This window comes from Dufourea novaeangliae, unplaced genomic scaffold (genome assembly GCF_001272555.1).
Source record: "Dufourea novaeangliae isolate 0120121106 unplaced genomic scaffold, ASM127255v1 scaffold270, whole genome shotgun sequence".
Classification (NCBI taxonomy): domain Eukaryota; kingdom Metazoa; phylum Arthropoda; class Insecta; order Hymenoptera; family Halictidae; genus Dufourea; species Dufourea novaeangliae.
This window is the reverse complement of record NW_015374153.1, coordinates 70575-86887: the sequence shown is the minus strand read 5'-3', so window position 1 is coordinate 86887 and position 16313 is coordinate 70575. Positions and strand designations below refer to the sequence as shown.

The 16313-nt window shown below is 43.4% G+C and overlaps 3 protein-coding genes across 5 annotated transcripts in view; 1 reads left to right on the top strand and 2 right to left on the bottom strand.

The window, feature by feature from the left end:
* LOC107191851 overlaps positions 1 to 4355 on the bottom strand; it is a 45716-nt gene extending 41361 nt beyond the window's left edge. Inside the window, exons 1-2 of the mRNA XM_015580987.1 lie at positions 4216 to 4355; positions 2237 to 2494 (exon numbers count right to left, since the gene is read on the bottom strand). Of these exons, the coding sequence (XP_015436473.1) occupies positions 2237 to 2439 (203 nt within the window). The 5' untranslated portion in view covers positions 2440 to 2494; positions 4216 to 4355. The remainder of the gene's footprint in view (positions 1 to 2236; positions 2495 to 4215) is intronic.
* A 1830-nt stretch (positions 4356 to 6185) lies between these two features.
* LOC107191853 (E3 ubiquitin-protein ligase RING1) lies at positions 6186 to 13955 on the top strand. Of its 3 annotated transcripts, none has more exons than XM_015580991.1 (5): positions 6189 to 6228; positions 11322 to 11569; positions 12153 to 12531; positions 12664 to 12966; positions 13092 to 13955. In XM_015580991.1, exons 2-5 carry the CDS (start codon positions 11327 to 11329, stop codon positions 13307 to 13309), a joined length of 1143 nt encoding a protein of 380 aa, XP_015436477.1. In that variant the 5' UTR covers positions 6189 to 6228; positions 11322 to 11326; the 3' UTR covers positions 13310 to 13955. The 3 variants fall into 3 exon arrangements, with proteins under 3 accessions (XP_015436475.1, XP_015436477.1, XP_015436476.1); XM_015580990.1 differs by having other exon boundaries at positions 6191 to 6228; positions 12153 to 12588; XM_015580989.1 differs by having other exon boundaries at positions 6186 to 6228; positions 12153 to 12966.
* A 997-nt stretch (positions 13956 to 14952) lies between these two features.
* Positions 14953 to 16313, bottom strand: LOC107191835. Its single transcript, XM_015580971.1, has 3 exons — positions 16018 to 16313; positions 15459 to 15635; positions 14953 to 15247 (listed from the first exon to the last, which is right to left on the bottom strand). The coding sequence occupies exons 1-3, from the start codon at positions 16311 to 16313 to the stop codon at positions 14953 to 14955; spliced, it is 768 nt and encodes a 255-aa protein (XP_015436457.1).

Genomic DNA, 16313 nt, shown 5'->3' with positions numbered 1-16313 from the left:
TATGATTTTCATTTTAAAAATCGAGTGTGGAACTGTCACGAGTCTCGTAACGCCGAGGTCTCATTAGAAAGGAGACGGACATCGGTCGAGGCGATCCGCACCTCGGGACGACCGGAGGTTTACTGACACCGGCGCCTCCACCTGCTCGTAATGTAAGCCAGGTTTCAGTTTATCCTGTGATGCGTCACGTAGAGGGGCACAGAAAGGACAAAACGCGAGAAGCCCGTGGTCGATAATCAGCCGTTTTCTTGCCGTATGCATCTAGAATGAGCACGAAACGGACATCGGAGTGGTAGAACTAGCTTTCGGAATATTCAATCTTCGCCGGTGACGCGAAACCGAGCGGCAACAGTTATATTGCACGGTATCGATATAGCCTATGAAAGCCACGTAAAGGTGATTTTATGGCCTATAATGCTTTCAGTCAAACTTATTTTCCGGTTATTAATGGTCCACTTTGAGATGAGATATTAATGACTTCAAAATTTCTTACAGGAAGCAGTCCGATTTGTACATTGAATTTGCTGTTACGTTCGATTTAGCAAAAGTAGACGATGGCTATTATGTATACATAGATTGATGAAATAAGTGTCGGTTGTTTTACTCACCAGATACCAGAAACCAGTAAGACCTACATGATTAGAATTTTGGAATAAAAAGCATTTCCAAAGCACACACCTTTTTACTTTGATTATCATTGTTGTGAATGGTAGTTTTGAGTAAGCACTAAAGATGACTGCGGGGCGCTGCACGCAGTCGGATACTGTAGCGACATCTGGGAACTAACGATTGAAGCTTTAAATTTTTTATCATTACTCCGAAAAACAAGACTTTCGAAATATTTTGATTAAAAGTTAATGTTTAATACCTTGGCAGAATAAGTCTCGCATTCTTAGTAAAATGTAGGGACATGTCTAAAAAGTGTGACATTAGTGCATCGTGACACTATACATTATGACTACATACATACATAATCTGTAGATCGATTCTCGGTCCTAAACACTGTGTTTGCCAGTTTCCCGCTTCTTTATTTTAATCTCGTCTCGTTCTGGAATATAGTGCATACGTTTCCAGTCGAAGTTTCGATGAAAACGAACAGAAGAGTCGCTATTCTTTCTTTAGTAACATGCCATTAAACTTACTATTCGTCTCATATAACACTGACATGCATTTTTGGACACTGTTTAAGTTTTTTTCTAACGGTTATTAGTGGTACTCCGCGATGGCGCACCCCCACACCCAGGGAACTACTTCGCGGATTGTCTTCGACCAATCACGGTTGACGATTTACACTGCACGGTTGACACATTTTGAACGTCTCGTTAATCTTCCTTAGGATTCCATGATGATTGTGGTTTGTGTCAGTTAGTGAACAGTAATTGTATTCTTATACAAATTTAAATTGTGTTGTGAGTACGGGAAGTGATAGACAGAAAAGCCCGAGCTACTTAGACGTGGAGAATAATCATTTTTGGCAAACATCCAGAAGTTTCTTCAAATATGCGTAAGATTAAAATTTGTCTTTATTAGATTTCGAGGGTCGGTGTTTAACGTAATATTCAGTATGTATTTCCTGTTCCTTTGCGTTGACAGTGCCGGTAATTGCTCCTTATTATTTTATTCACTTGTTATTTAAATTGTAAAACACAATAATAACTGTTTTTCTATAACTAATATTAACCTAACACAAAAATTAACGTAATACAATAATAACTTTGCGTTGATAGTATTCGTAATTGCTCCTTACTATTTTATTTATTTCCTTGTTTAAATTGTAAAACACAGTAATACCTAGCTGTTTCCCTTTTGAAAATGTTAATCAACGCCTACGGGGTCAACAAATTAAACTAAAAGGACGCCAAAATTGCCCAATAATTTCGACCAATCACGTTCGAGCATCTGGCGGTTCAGTTTAAATATCACAGTTGAAGCGTCGTTTGCACCTTGAATTTTACCTTTTTTATTTACCAAAAACATGTAGTTTTATAGTTCGTCAGGACTTAAATTGAAATCAAGAAGAAAAGGACTGCATAAGTAATGGTAAACGAGTATAAACATTCAGAAAGAACTATTTATATATGTATTATATGTATGTATGAAGAAGTGGCCTACAAGCAGTCCTTAGTCAGGCTAGTAGAGACAGGTTCGCCTAGTTGACACACCATTTTAAATTTCGAAGGAAGCATAATTGGTGGCAGCAACAGCTAATTCCAGTAGTAAATTCGAAATTGCTTACCTGTCGAAGGTAAGACTGTCCCGTCGGTAATCGCACCCATTGCAACCGCTGCACCCCGATGATAAGTCAGTTTCGCGATCGGTATCGTAGGAACGATCTTGATCCTTCCTATGCTCCGCGACGATTCCCCATGTTCTATTGATAAGGTAGAACAGATAAAGTTGTTTGCCCCGTCGGCAAGGTTGCGACCTAGCATTCCCCATTCTGTTCTCCAAATGTAAATCTGCTCGATCTCCTTAGCTATCTCTGGTATCACTTCTATACAGGTTTCAAATGCACCAATTGTTTATCACTTTTCCAATTAACATTTATCGAGTCCTTTTCAACGATCAAATCCAATCAATAGAAAATGTCTCGCGATTAACTCTGTCATTTTGCGCCCCGCCAAAGAGATTCGCTTCAGTGATTATAAAGTGGCCATAATTTGTGTATCGTGTATATTCCCTACGCGGAATCTGTCTCATTATCGGTCAGATATCTCGCCCGATACGCCCACATTCCTCAGACAATGAGGAATTTTTTCGCCAACGCGATGTCTCACCGATATCGTGGTATCGTCGGCATTGTCTTTGGGCCCTCGCGGTTCTGAGCACCACAGACTTGCGTAATTATGTCGGGAGGCGGGGGGCGTTGGCGACGTCCCGAGGGTTAGGATAGCGCGTTTATAAAACATACAGTCTCTGCACTTCCTCGAGCGCCCAAGGAATTAAAAGCGCGCCTTTACGACGCGAGTTTATTAAGATATCGCGGTATGCAGATTCATAAATTGTCCTTAAGGCCTTTACGTGGGATCGTTTTATCGTCTGTTGCCGTTCCACGAGACTTTCGCGCCGGGTACGTTGTTTATTTGTAACACGGCTAGCCCGAGAGATATATATATAATTCCCGGTCCTGCCAATGTCGATTGTTTCCTCGAATTAATTTACAACTCTGGACGTTTTGTCGATTAGAACCGGTGTCTACTGATTCGATTTTGTAAATGAAATCGCGTCAGAGAATCTCCTACACCGGTAGCATTATTGTTGCCCTTGTCATATTTCACGCGACGGTTATCCGCCTGTCCCATCGTTGCTCATTGTCTGTTGTCGTTGATGTCGTTAGTGTCACTCTCGTCGGTGTCCTGAGAATTCCCACACGCACGCTGTTCCTCGTGTCCTGCGACCGTTCGCGCACTCGAATGGAAAAAAACGAACGAGCGCCCTGGAAACGCTCCTGTTGTGTGCTCATCTAACTGTAGTCCATTATATTCCTCTTTTGTCGCGAAAAAATCTGCAAGTTACGAGGTAACGGAGCGCGTTCTACCATGCACACCTTCGAATGATTCGTGTCGATCGCGTGTGCATATATGTACTACTATTCGTCGAAGCGGTTCCACGGTTTCCGTTCACCGACTATTCGTGCCCAATAACAATCCCCAGAGGCATGCTTGCAATGACGAATCAATTCGCTACCGTGGCAAAGAAAACGCGGAGTCGATCGTTTCCAACGACTTGCGCGCCCGCGCGAATTGGGATAGAACCGTGCGAACGTGTGCTCATAAAAACGGAGCCAGACGGCCGCCGACGCGTCGAGAAAACCCAGTGATCCACTGACACGTGAAAAATTCTATGAAACCGTTATTACGCCGCTGCATTACGAGCATCGTCTACTTGCCCAGCGCGCTGTTTTCAATTCCGTTTAAGGCGAGTCGGTTTCTTGCCGCCTTTCTTTCGTGGAACTGTTACATTTCGTTCACAAATGGGGAGAAGGGGGGAGACAGGTTCACTGTGGATTTTCACTTAAATCGCCGCAACGACCACGATCACTCTATGATTCCAAGAAATCACGATGCCAGACGTGAAACTGTAGGATAAAGCTGTTGCAACGTGTAGGTCTCCGAGGTGGCAACCACCCAGTATTTACAACAAGAAATTAACGGTTACACACCCATGGAACAGGTTCAGTTCACCAAAAACAAAATTTTAAACAGATTCTCATACTTTCAGTTACACTCACAGAACACTGGATGTATTTTCGTAAAATCTGGTGAGATTTGATCGTCGTTCACGAGTCGATTAACCACTATACATAGATCCTTCGTCCGTCCAAGTCACAATTTCACTTTCCTCAATGTCTCTGTCACGCGTCAACACGCTCGACGTCCCAGCGCGCACAGCTCGTTTCACGAATAATCAGGTAGAAATGCCACCGCGTGGTGTCTGTGTGTGTGTGTGTGTGTGTGTGTGTCTAGGCGCGTAGAGCGAATTTTCCGTGGCGCGATAACACACGGGGCTCTAAGCGCGAAATTCCTGTGTCCACACCACGAGAACCCCCTTGGGTTGCATTGAAAGGTCGGCAGAAAAAACGTCTGTGTACGAGAGAGCCTCGAGAGGCATTCACCGGGCGGGTTTCAAGAGCCGACTGCCAACTCGTGAATGCCCTGAGGTGCACGTGTGAGCATCGGGGAGGCCTCTCTCTCTCTCTCTCTCTCTCTCTCTCTCTCTCTATCTCTCTTTCCAGCCAGAGAGACTCTTCTCCTTTACCTCTACCTATATCTCGCCTCGCGGTTGGCTCTGGCCGCCAGAGTCCATGAGGGATCCACAGAGACTGTGGGTCAAGCCGCGACCTACGTCGATTTCTGACTTGTGTCCTCTAGTAAATATCAATAGGGATGAACCGGTTCAAGTAAATACAAGTAAATAATCGATATTTTCGTTTCGATGCCGAGGATTTTTAGTATCGATACCGTCATTCGGTATCGAAAACAAGTACAGACAAGTAAGTTTACAGACACGCTCAGTAACTTTCATTAAAACAATACAATACTAAATAGACGGGTGGTCTGTTTGACGAATAGTTTGAGAAATATGTTTCTGGTCCGTCTTTCCCGCCGATACTTTTGAATGTAACCGGCATCCTTAGTGTCCTTATGGTTTGCGCCCAAATAACAAGATTCTTCTGGGGAATAGAAATTGATTGAGTAGGTCAGATTCTCCATACCAGTTCCTAGGTATGGCCTAGGAAACCGACCGCTAAAAAAAGTTTTTACTGGGTCAGGTTTTCGATAAAAGAAAAGATTCACTTGGTCAAGTTTTCGAGAATTTTATTAGATACTGGATTAACGTGTCGAGATGATCGATTCTGAGATTGGATCATCCATGAACTTGTATAACGATCGACAAGATCGACACGTCGAGATAAACGAGAGATTACGCGATAAATTGGTTATTTCAATTTTTCCTGTTTCCGATCCTCATTCAACACGAACTCGTTCGATGGAAAAATGGTTGATTAGTATGGAACAAGATGTTTCCGATTTTATGACCGGATTTTGTTGCGTGTTATTTCATTTAAACGGGAGGCTCGTGATTTTATGCTTATTCCACGATGGGGAGTTGTTACCGCTCGTATATACCACGGACTACGCCTGAATTGCCTCAGTCATCGAGGTAAAAGGTGAAATACCGGACAAGCCTTCTACGTAGAGCCCTCATCCGAGGCATTAATAAGACGCTTTACAAAATAGATACTTCCTTCGCCTGTAATATGCATCACGCGTACGAAATTACCCTTACAATTAGTATTAAGTACAAGAATTTTTCCTCTCAGTGTTAGAATATTCTTTTTTTCTTTTACCCTTAATACGCGAGGAGGATTAGTAAATTGTTCGACGATTGTTCGACCAGTGATGTCGGTGAAAACGCGTGTTATCGGAAACATTCTCTGCTTTATTCGCGTCCGTTCCTAGTTTTCGCCGTAGACGAAACGCTCCGTTAGGTCAGTTCGCTCATTTCGCTGTGTGATTCCATAATGAAAGGTAATCAAGTACCGGTTGCAGGTGGGGACTAGCAGAGAAGAAGCGTGCGGTTTCCATGTCTGAAAATGGGGTCCACGGTGGGCGCTTTGTAACAACGCGCGCACGAGAAGACCCGTTTAATCACCGGACCGGATGGAAAACACCGAGGAAAAACCAACTGGCTATTATTGTTACACTTTGTCGTGGACGTTTTGAGGTAATCAGAAGTGGGAAGATCGTTCCTCATCGTCATCGTTCCTTTCACGTATGCCGAAGACGAACGGCTTGGTAATATACCGTTTAATCTGCGAACGATCTTTCTGACTTTTAACGAGTTAATCCTTCATCGTTTATCACCATCGTATCTCCTTTTCTGACGTGATTGAAAAGCACGTTTTCCGTCTCAGGTCCCTCCGACGTACCTATGTAGTGGTTCGTCTACATTCTACATTGTAAACTCCACAATGTAGAATTGGATGTTTTTTTCCATTAGAGAAACGGAGAAAGACGCGTTAATAATTCATGGTGATCGAAGAAGAAACGTTTTTCACAGGTGAAACGCCTGCTGTATTGTACGATGGTAATTGCGACTAATCGAATCAACGTCATCGGTCAAATCACAGGAATATAGGCAACGCGCAGCGAACCGTACCATTGGTGAGTCACGTTTCGTGTCTGACCCATAGGACATAAACGAGCCGCTAATGGTCAATGGTAAATCTTCCAAGTCGTAGCCATCAGGTTTCGGTGTTTAACATCGTGTTTCTCTGCACAGAAGTTTACTTCTGAACGCCGACAAATTAAAGGTCGAGGAGCCACAGGGGTTGTATATGTATATCGCCTGTTTGTGTGCGTGTGTGTATATCTGTAGGTCAGATCTCCACCGGTGTTACCATCGCGAATCTTCTCAGCCAAAACGGATTAGACGGTGTACGTACTTACCGCGAGATAACTGATTGCCACTCGTGTATCATTCTGTTACTGAAAAAAAGATAACCAAGGTTGCTTCCGGCTTCTTGCGCAACATCGGGAACAAGGAAACGCTCCGCGATTCCGCTAATGGTCCGATCGTTCAATAAACACTTCCTCGTTTTAGACATCAAGGTTTAAATACGATCGTGAAGATTATTAACCGGTGGTGTGTAATTCATGCTTTACTTTCACGATTAGAACCATATGTATATTCTGTGCTTTAAGTTTTTGCAATTACGCCGTCGGACCTGTTCTCTCTGTTACTCTATTTACATACGTTCGACCATTCGCAGAAGGAAATCTACCATTAACCGATAGGCGAGGTCGAACGTCGTACCTCCGCAACCTGTTACGATAATGTGCACTTTGATTCGAAATACTGGTTACAGTCCAGTTGAAAAAAAAAAAGAAACAAACAGGACGGAACTCTCCCCTCGATCGTTACGAGGTACGAGAGATGATCGGACCGGGTTTCGATACAATTATTCCATTGCACGTGTGTAACCTTTGCGTAACAACAACGTGTCATGAATGAAAGCGCGATCCTTTCACGCGAGGCAGTGACCTTTCGGTGGTGGATCCCTCGGAAATATCCTTCTCTGTTGGTGGTGAACGGCTTTAAAACCTGGCGCTGCTGTTTTAATCCGATGCCGGGGGTTGGATCTGACTACGAGGCAATTCTACTGGGTCAGATTCACGCTTGACCTGGCCCGAACGGATCCTTGTAACCATGTATCAAGCAACGCAAGAATAGCCAGCTACTTCCGGATGCTTGAGCAACGCCAGTGAACAAGGAAGACGCGTATCTACGAAAGAAATGATAATTATTCCACGAGTACGCCTAGGAACCGGGGGGGGGGGGGGGGGGAATGGTCGTTGTGGAGCTAGGAACTCATTCGACCGCGTATTACTACGTCTGTCATTTAAGCAGGAGATTTTGCTTTGAGAAAAATCGTTTAATACACCGATCTAGCGGCTTCTGTGCACGCTGAATTATTGCTAGGCATCGTTTATGATGCGACCCAAGGAGAAGGGATCGATCGCCTTTCACGTCGATCCCCCTACCATTGCCATTCGAACGACCGAAGGCGTTTCACGCGCGGTTTCGTGCATTCTCAGATCCGTAACCGAGCCCACACGCTGCAAACCGTTCGGGATGTAAGTATGCACGTATTACGAGATGCGCACGCGGGCTATCGCGGGAATTTGTAAAGATTACAAGCTTTCGTATACCGGAAGCGGCGCACCGTGCAGAGAGAGTCAGTCGCATAAAAAGATATTGTTCGAAAATTACAGTGGAGAATGGCAAGTACAGGTTTATAGTTCGATAGGCTGGGCTCTGGTGTATACACTGCTGGCGAAAAGTTTCCGACCACTTCGATACTTATAACGAACACGTGAATTAAAATGAGGAGCAACGGAGTCAACGAACTTAGATTTCTAGTGGAATACTGATACATTTTATTCAAGAGATATAACAATACATTTTACTGTGTGCGTTTATTAAACATAATCATTGTAAAGGTAATGTGAATTGTCGTCAGAGACTTTATGTCTTACAATTTTCTAACGACACGTGTCATATAACAATTGCGTACCTGTATATTGGTCTCAAAAATTTAATAGTGGTCTTTGATAAAGCTAATTATTGCACCTACGCTAAATCATCGATGAGTGTTCGAGGGCTTCACGGTACTGTTTAGACGTCATCCCTACCTGTGGGCGCTTGACTGGTTCCACAGGGAACTCCCTCCAGTGATGGAGATAACGCCAGAACACTTAGTGCCAAGAAGCCTTCGGACACTCATCGATGATTTACTGTACTCCGAAATGGTACGAAAGATTCACCTTCACATAACTACCCCAATTGAGATTTAATTTGTTTAAAGTACCATAAACGGTCATAAAACCTAAGGAATTATAAACGTGAGACACCACAGTAACAAATAAAACTGATTTTATAACAACTGTTTCAGAACATTTCCATCTATTAAGGAAGCATATTTGGAGAAGCAGACGATGGTCGGAAACTTTTTGCCGGCAGTGTATATGTGCTCATCGCTATACTGTGTTCCTCTTGGTCTTACGTAAAACAACGCGATACGATTTCACGAACAAACGCCATGCAGATGATGCATTCGAAAAAGAAGGACGCATAAACTGTGGCGCGCGGTGGGTAGGTAATACCCATAATACTCGTGTGACCGTGGTTTTCGCATCGCGATAGCCCCCGCGACGTGTGTAAGACTTAGAGGAGTACTCGTCGCCACCGTGGTCGAGAATTACGTAAGTTTTCCTGGGAGAAAGATCGTCTAGTAGAAAGCATGTCAATGTGGCAATCTCCAGTGAGTGTTTTTACTCGGGTTTTCTAATCCCCGTTTCCATCCGCGATTCTTTCCGGTCACGCTCGACTTGCGCGAAATAAAATAACAGAATCATGGAGGTTGTGTTTAGAGCCCTGCTATATGCACATTTGACAGGATTAGAAAAATTAACGAAGAATGAAACAATTTCTATTTTCTTGGGAAAGCTAGAGGTTGTCTTTATGGAGACAAGTCGCGACAGCCAGACGATCGAACGGTTAATGGCCTCGTCCTTCGCCGAAGGCGGCTAATTAAACAGAGCTAAAAAAAAGTGGACGGAGCAGGATCGCGGTTATGTGGAACAGGGTGTCGTCACGTATCGCTCACCGACTGACCCATAAAACTTCGCATATATTTGGCCCCGAACTTCTCGTCGAACAAAGTCAAGCCTCCTATATGATGGAATCCACAAGAAAAAAAAACGTATATACAGTTTTCGCTACTCGGAGATTAGCAAAGCATGTTAATGGCTCGGATCTTCGTGTTCCGGAAAGGAGCGTGCGTTAAACTCTACCGTACGGAATAAAAGTGGATCACCTCTCAACCTTCGCGTAAATAATCCCAACCTCGATATGAGAACACGAATCTTCTCACGAGAATCCGAAATTTTTCAGGAATATTCTATTAATTAACTTGAAGATACTTTTCTAATTATATTGTAGAATGAACGAGTTATTAGAGAAGTAACTGTTATTCTATCAATTTACTCTTGTTCACCCGTAACTTTTTAAACACACACGATATTTGCAAACTACTTAGTAGTAAGTACGTTCCCAAGTAATTCGCGAGGTTCATTTTTCTCGTATAATTTTACTCTGTAGAAATAAGGGAGGTGGGAGAATTGATCGCAGAAAATTAATGTTATTAGTCGACTGCGAATTGTCTCAGGATCGGTGTACGAGAGTAAGGAGGAAAGAGATGGATAATGTTTCGCGGTTGGCGTGATTGAAAATGCTGCCGGGTGGTGTATACGCCACGATGGAGAGGTGATAAAACACGTTTGCCCGATAAGTACCGACAGACGCGCAATTACGGTTATCTACAGTTAGGGTCACTAAAAAAGCCCCAGGTCCCGTCGGTCTAGTTTGCGCCGCGTTTGGAACGGCGCACGAATGCATCTCGTACGCTCGAAAGACGTATCTGGTGTATATCTCTGGTGTGTACTCGCGGCAACGGCCGAGCCTCCGCCCATCTAAGACGGTATTATAAACCGTTATATTATAATAATATGTATATACCGAGGAAATATAATTTGCCTACGCTTATGTTGATTCCTGCTTAGCGAGAAGCTGATCGTTTCCTTCTTCTTTTCTTCCATTCATTCGGATTACTTTCTCGTTCTCTTGGTCAACGGAAGAACCGCCATTCGAACGCATTTAGAGTCGACTGTATTTATGAAACGGCGATGGAGTAGAAAGGTGTCAAGGCTGGCTGGTTTATGAAGTCATTACGGCTCATTAGAAACCTTTTAAACATACCCGCCGCTTAATTGTAGTCATCTACTTTATCGACGTTTCGAGCAGATAATCATTCTCTTCCTTGACAAGTTGGTCCGCTGGAAACTTCTACTGCATGCATTGTCAATCACACAGATTCTAAAAAAAGAATTACATTTATAATAATAAGTAGTCAGTGTTGGAATACCAATTGAAAGTTCTTGGGTGATACGTGTACATATGTACATACATACAATGTCAAATGTTGTTTCAAGAGCGCTGTGCTTTCCTCTCATTGTTGAAATTTTTTATTTGTTTCGTTACATACATAAATAAACATTATTTTATGGTTCGAGAAATGATAGAATACACATGCACAGTTATGTACCTGTACATATGTGAATGTGTGCAAGGAAGAAGTGTTATCGACTGCGCCGCCATTCGGAGTGTTCAGCTTTGCTGCAAGAGGACCGCACAAGCGTTTCGAAGTTGGTGGTGTGTGCGCGTGTTTCAGCTGACGGCTTGTATGTTGTATGTAGTCAAGATGGCTTCTGCGGAACAGGTCGGTCTGAACAAAACTTGGGAATTATCGCTTTACGAGCTTCATCGTACGCCACAGGATGCGATCACGGACAACACAGAGATCGCGGTTAGCCCGCGAAGTTTACACAGTGAGCTCATGTGTCCGATTTGCCTGGACATGCTCAAAAAGACCATGACCACGAAGGAGTGTCTGCATCGTTTCTGTTCCGATTGTATCATTACGGCACTTCGGAGCGGTAATAAGGTACGTGTTCCTGATTGAATTCCTCGTGACACTGTAGTTTGCAGTTCTTTGCTCATCAATACCCTGTAATTTGTCCAACAACTTCGTCTTTTGTTAGAAGTAAACACCAACGAGTGTTGACTACGTTGACACCACTGTTTGTTTTTTCCATGTTTGTGTTGTGTTGTGTATAACTTACTCAAGTCGCAGAATCAAGGATATAAATGTTCGTAAATTAGTAGTGTAATGGTTACAGTCGAATATTCAATTAGCGTCGTGAATATGTTGGCGTACTGCATTGTTGCGTTTCTATTGTTGGTTTTCTCGAAAGTGGATATTCTATTTTTTACTCTAGAATAGAAATCACCTGAATTTTCAAATTAACATTGATAGGTGTTGTGTTTTGTTGTTGTGTTAGACTTGATAAATTTTCTATTGGAATATCTACTTCAGTTTTAATTCTGAATTGAGTCGAGCTTCCTGTAATCGTCTTAAGTGTCATTAAGGTGTAGCGACGTTAGTCTAGAAGAATATGAATTATTGGTAGAGATTGAGAATGTTCCGGAAGACAACAGTGAGTATTAACTTTGCGTGTTATTTCTAGGAATGCCCAACCTGTAGGAAAAAGTTGGTATCTAAGAGATCTCTTAGACCGGATCCCAATTTTGATCTGTTAATTTCTAAAATATATCCAAGTCGTGATGAATACGAAGCGCATCAAGAGAGAGTATTGGCAAAACTCAATAAGTCTCATTCGCAGGCAGCATTAGTGAATTCTATTACAGAAGGGATTAAGTTGCAAAGTCAGAATCGTCCTCAGAGGTCCAGGAAAAATGCGAATGAGTCTGAGAACGCCAGCAACGCGACTTCTTACAACAATTCACAGAACGCCAGTGCGCCAGCCACGCCAAACGCTGCTAATTCCGCTAATCAAAGCGATTCCTCCCAGAGCGCCACGGGACCTCTGAACAATAGTAGTGGGGGTAATTCTCAAAATTCCAATAGCGTCTCCCAACCCGCCAGTAGTCCTGCTGTCTCTGGTAACGTCGCTGGGCAAAAATCTAATTTTAAAGACACCGCCGACGTAAGTGAAACTGATCGTACGTCTGCTTCAGGCACCACGTCGAGAAACTCTACCACACCGTCGCCAAATCCAGCGAATCAGATACCAAAGCCGCCGAAACGACAGAAAAGTTTACAAAACTCGGAAAACGATTCGTCGAGCGCAGAGGCTGAAACAGGCGGCGGGGATTCCATGGTAGATACGGAAGGTGAAGGTCCCAGCGAGCCATTGATGCTAAACGAGATCGAGCTAGTTTTTAAGCCTCATCCCACAGAGATGGCGTGCGACAATTCGCTCATCAAGGCTCTGAAAGAGAATAGTATTCGATATATCAAAACCACAGCGAACGCAACAGGTAGATACCCGATAAAAATTCGAAGATCTCTAGCGGATATAGTTTCGGTAACTTTGCGTTAAGACTAGACTGTAAGTGGGTCGATCGACGTCTTGGAATAATGATTTCTCTGCTTATCTTTGCAGTGGATCACCTAAGCAAATACTTGGCGATGCGACTGACGCTGGATCTCGACACAGAATTGTCTGAGTCTGATAGGCTATTAAATTTTTGTATTTACATAGCGCCCTCGCCGGGTCAGCTGGTTGTGCTGAGCGGATCGCAGACGTTGCGGCAGGTGAACGACAAATTCTGGCGTGTAAACCGACCACTGGAAATGTACTACTCCTGGAAGAAGACCTAGGGAAGGCCTAGAAAGTATCAATCGGACGGGAGCTAGTCGCAATTTAAGCTCCCCGGAATCTTGCGACACAACCATTCGTACTACGTGGAGTACAGAGAGCCAGTAAAACGCGTTTATTATATCAGAAAGGACCGATATATTTTACTGTACTTCAATGAGCCTTGATTGTTCTAAAAGCAATCGGGGATTGGGTGTACGAGGGATGAATTCCTCGTAATGAACGACAGTGGTGCAATTTTTATCTTCTTGGGGGGACTGGTTGCTCGTATATCCTCGTTAAGGGAACGATAGACATACAGACAGGTTTTTGATTGAAGCTCACCTTGGCATAGGCCCGGAGTTGTTAACGTCTATCGGGTTAAAAAAAAAATGTTAAAATACTGCCATTTACCAGACATTGCATTGCGAATGAATCGATAAGTGTTTCATTCAAGAGAATACGTTGCCGAACTTGTGACTCACTCGCGTGTAGTATTTATCAGGACTACGAGCCCTCTTCCGACAGGTATAAGTTAATCCGGTACGCCCAGTGAGATAATATTTCCATGAACCGATGGCCTGAATGGTTGAAGAACTAACTTATTTAGTAAGCTCCGACTCGCTGTGGACCATTCTGTATAGTTTCACGAAGAAATAAATCAGTGTATATAACATATCCATTGCGTAGGCGTATTCGAGTAATCGATAGACATAGTCCACTCCTGCAGTCATCTCCATATGCTTCTTCTTTTTTGTTTTCGAGTGATACGACGCGATTTACCGACTCCTCTCGTTCTTCCTCGGGATCACCTCTTTGATGGAAAAATCGAATTTTCGATTACGCTGAAGATACACGGAAAGCGTCTTTGGCGTGGGTAGACAGAATAATCGATAAGAGCCGACCCCATACTGCGCCCTCTTGCATTTCCACTGAACCGAAAACAATGCGAACGCTCCGGCTTGGGATACTGCCACCCTCTCTTAGTAAACGGGAAACCACGTCAGAACTTGTGGTGCCCTTGTATAGTATACCATTACAGGCTCCTTTATTTTCTGTAATTAATTTATACGGGAACGTTCTTGCTAAAATAACCTTTCTAAATCGTTTAATCGAATAACGAGAATTCGTTTAATCAAAGTAACACGATACACGCAGGAGCGACCGTTTCAAATCAAAAGGGTCAAAGGTAAAGTCGGAAGTACTCGTGCACACAGAATTTCCGGTTATCCGCCGTCACCTAATCCTCCACAGGATTCCTCGAACTCCCCTTTCCATTAATTAATGAATTCAGAAGCAGCGTTACATTCACAGCAATCTTAGCTGTGCCTAATTACAGGGCACGCAACGGGGTAATAACCGACGTTCCTAATTAGCGCACCAAGTGAATCTTAAGACGAGTCCTCCGTATCGCGGAGCAGACCTGATAATTTCCTGTAACCATTAATAGGCATAATGCTAATTGCCGTATTCCTGGTCTAAAATGTTACCGTCGGGTCGTAACAAGCAACATTATTAAAAGGATCTTCAGAGGAGTGCCGATTTAGTTCTGTTAATTGCTCGTTAATACATAGAAAAGTCATATTACTTTAATTTATATTTAAGAAACACGTGTTTCGTGTGTACGATAACAAAACGATCCACATAATATCGTTCCGGAAATTATTTATTCACAATGAAATGAAATCTTCTCGCTTCTAGAGTCGGAAGAAGTATCGTCCGTGTCTTTCGCCTCGGTAGCCGAAGTCGAAGCACTGGTCAGTGCATTCAACATCGATTTCACTTTCTTTACTAAATTATTTTCAGTAGGATCCTGGAAGAAATCGTCTATTTGCTCTTCTTCGGTAGATTCCTCGCTGGAGTTATTATCCGAGAGTTCCTCGTCGAAGACGTCCTTTCCCCCTTTCGCGTTATCGTATTTCTCGCTTAAAAGTTTCTTGTAAATCTCGTCCGAGGAGAATCTGCAAAATTCGTCGTTCCGTGAGAGTCAGACCATCGATCCCTTCTTTTAAATCCTGTTATCGCGGCCTGTCGACACATTGGGCGGGTGTGGTGTCTGCGTTATTCTTCGTCAATGAACAAAAAACCCATTACACAGATCCCCATTTTCTGGGAAAATCCCATCGGTGGTGGATCGATCGAATGACGTAACCAGTTGGGACGAATACTAACGGAATTTTATATGGTTCCTTGTACCACAACGGATATCCCGTGGGATTCTGTCTGCCATCGGGAATCGAATTCTCGGGCGGTACGGAATGCAGCCTGAAATGCGGCGGCTCGACCGTCTCCTCCAATAAAGCGGACACTTGTCTCGCGTACTCATCGGTCCCCGCTGTTCGTTCTAATCTGCGAACGTTGGTCACAGACCACACATCGCTCTCTTAGACATTTGGCCATTAAATTAGGATCACTCACAACTTTCAGCAATTCACATATTTTCTTAGTAAAATTGAACGGTTTGAACGTAATTTAATAATAAACTTTATTAACTACTAAAGTACAGAATTGTTTAATTTTACCAGTCTAATTATTCGAAATATTCAAAGTGATCGAACTTTGAATTGTACCGAATGGGAATCTGAACATTACCTATATTTGTTTACTGAAAACAAAAAAGATGTTGAAACTTGGGACTGGTCCTAATTCAGTGGCCAGTGGTTGTAGATTCGCCTAGACCAGTTGGAATCTCTGGAGGCCTTGGAGATTCGAACCAACCGTTCTAGCTTACTTGTGAACCATCTGTCTGGTGAACTCTAATCTCGGTGCGATTCGCACAGGCTGCGGGACAGGCTCCAAGGAACCCTTGATTCTCCCTGGTTGCGGTTTATTCGAACTTTCCTGAACACCGTAGAAGTTCCCGAAGTGTACGGCCGCGTCTTTCGGGACGTTCGACGATGTCAGCCGGGCGTTCTTAGATAGCCCCCTGTTAACGGAGTCCTCCTCTTCGGTGTTCGGCGTGCTTTTTGAAAAGTGAGACCTCGGCTTTCGCGCCGGGAACCTTGGGAAAAGGTAATAATCGTGCAT

Bases quoted from the DNA above. Each gene is read 5' to 3' on its own strand.
- LOC107191853 (XM_015580989.1), top strand. From the start codon at position 11,327: ATGGCTTCTGCGGAACAGGTCGGTCTGAACAAAACTTGGGAATTATCG. The intron at 11,570-12,152 runs GTACGTGTTCCT...TGTTATTTCTAG, and splicing joins CACTTCGGAGCGGTAATAAG to GAATGCCCAACCTGTAGGAA. The intron at 12,967-13,091 runs GTAGATACCCGA...TTATCTTTGCAG, and splicing joins AACCACAGCGAACGCAACAG to TGGATCACCTAAGCAAATAC.
- LOC107191835 (XM_015580971.1), bottom strand. From the start codon at position 16,313: ATGCACGATTATTACCTTTTCCCAAGGTTCCCGGCGCGAAAGCCGAGG. The intron at 15,636-16,017 runs GTAAGCTAGAAC...CAACGTTCGCAG, and splicing joins ACCAGACAGATGGTTCACAA to ATTAGAACGAACAGCGGGGA. The intron at 15,248-15,458 runs GTTAGTATTCGT...CGAATTTTGCAG, and splicing joins AAGGAACCATATAAAATTCC to ATTCTCCTCGGACGAGATTT.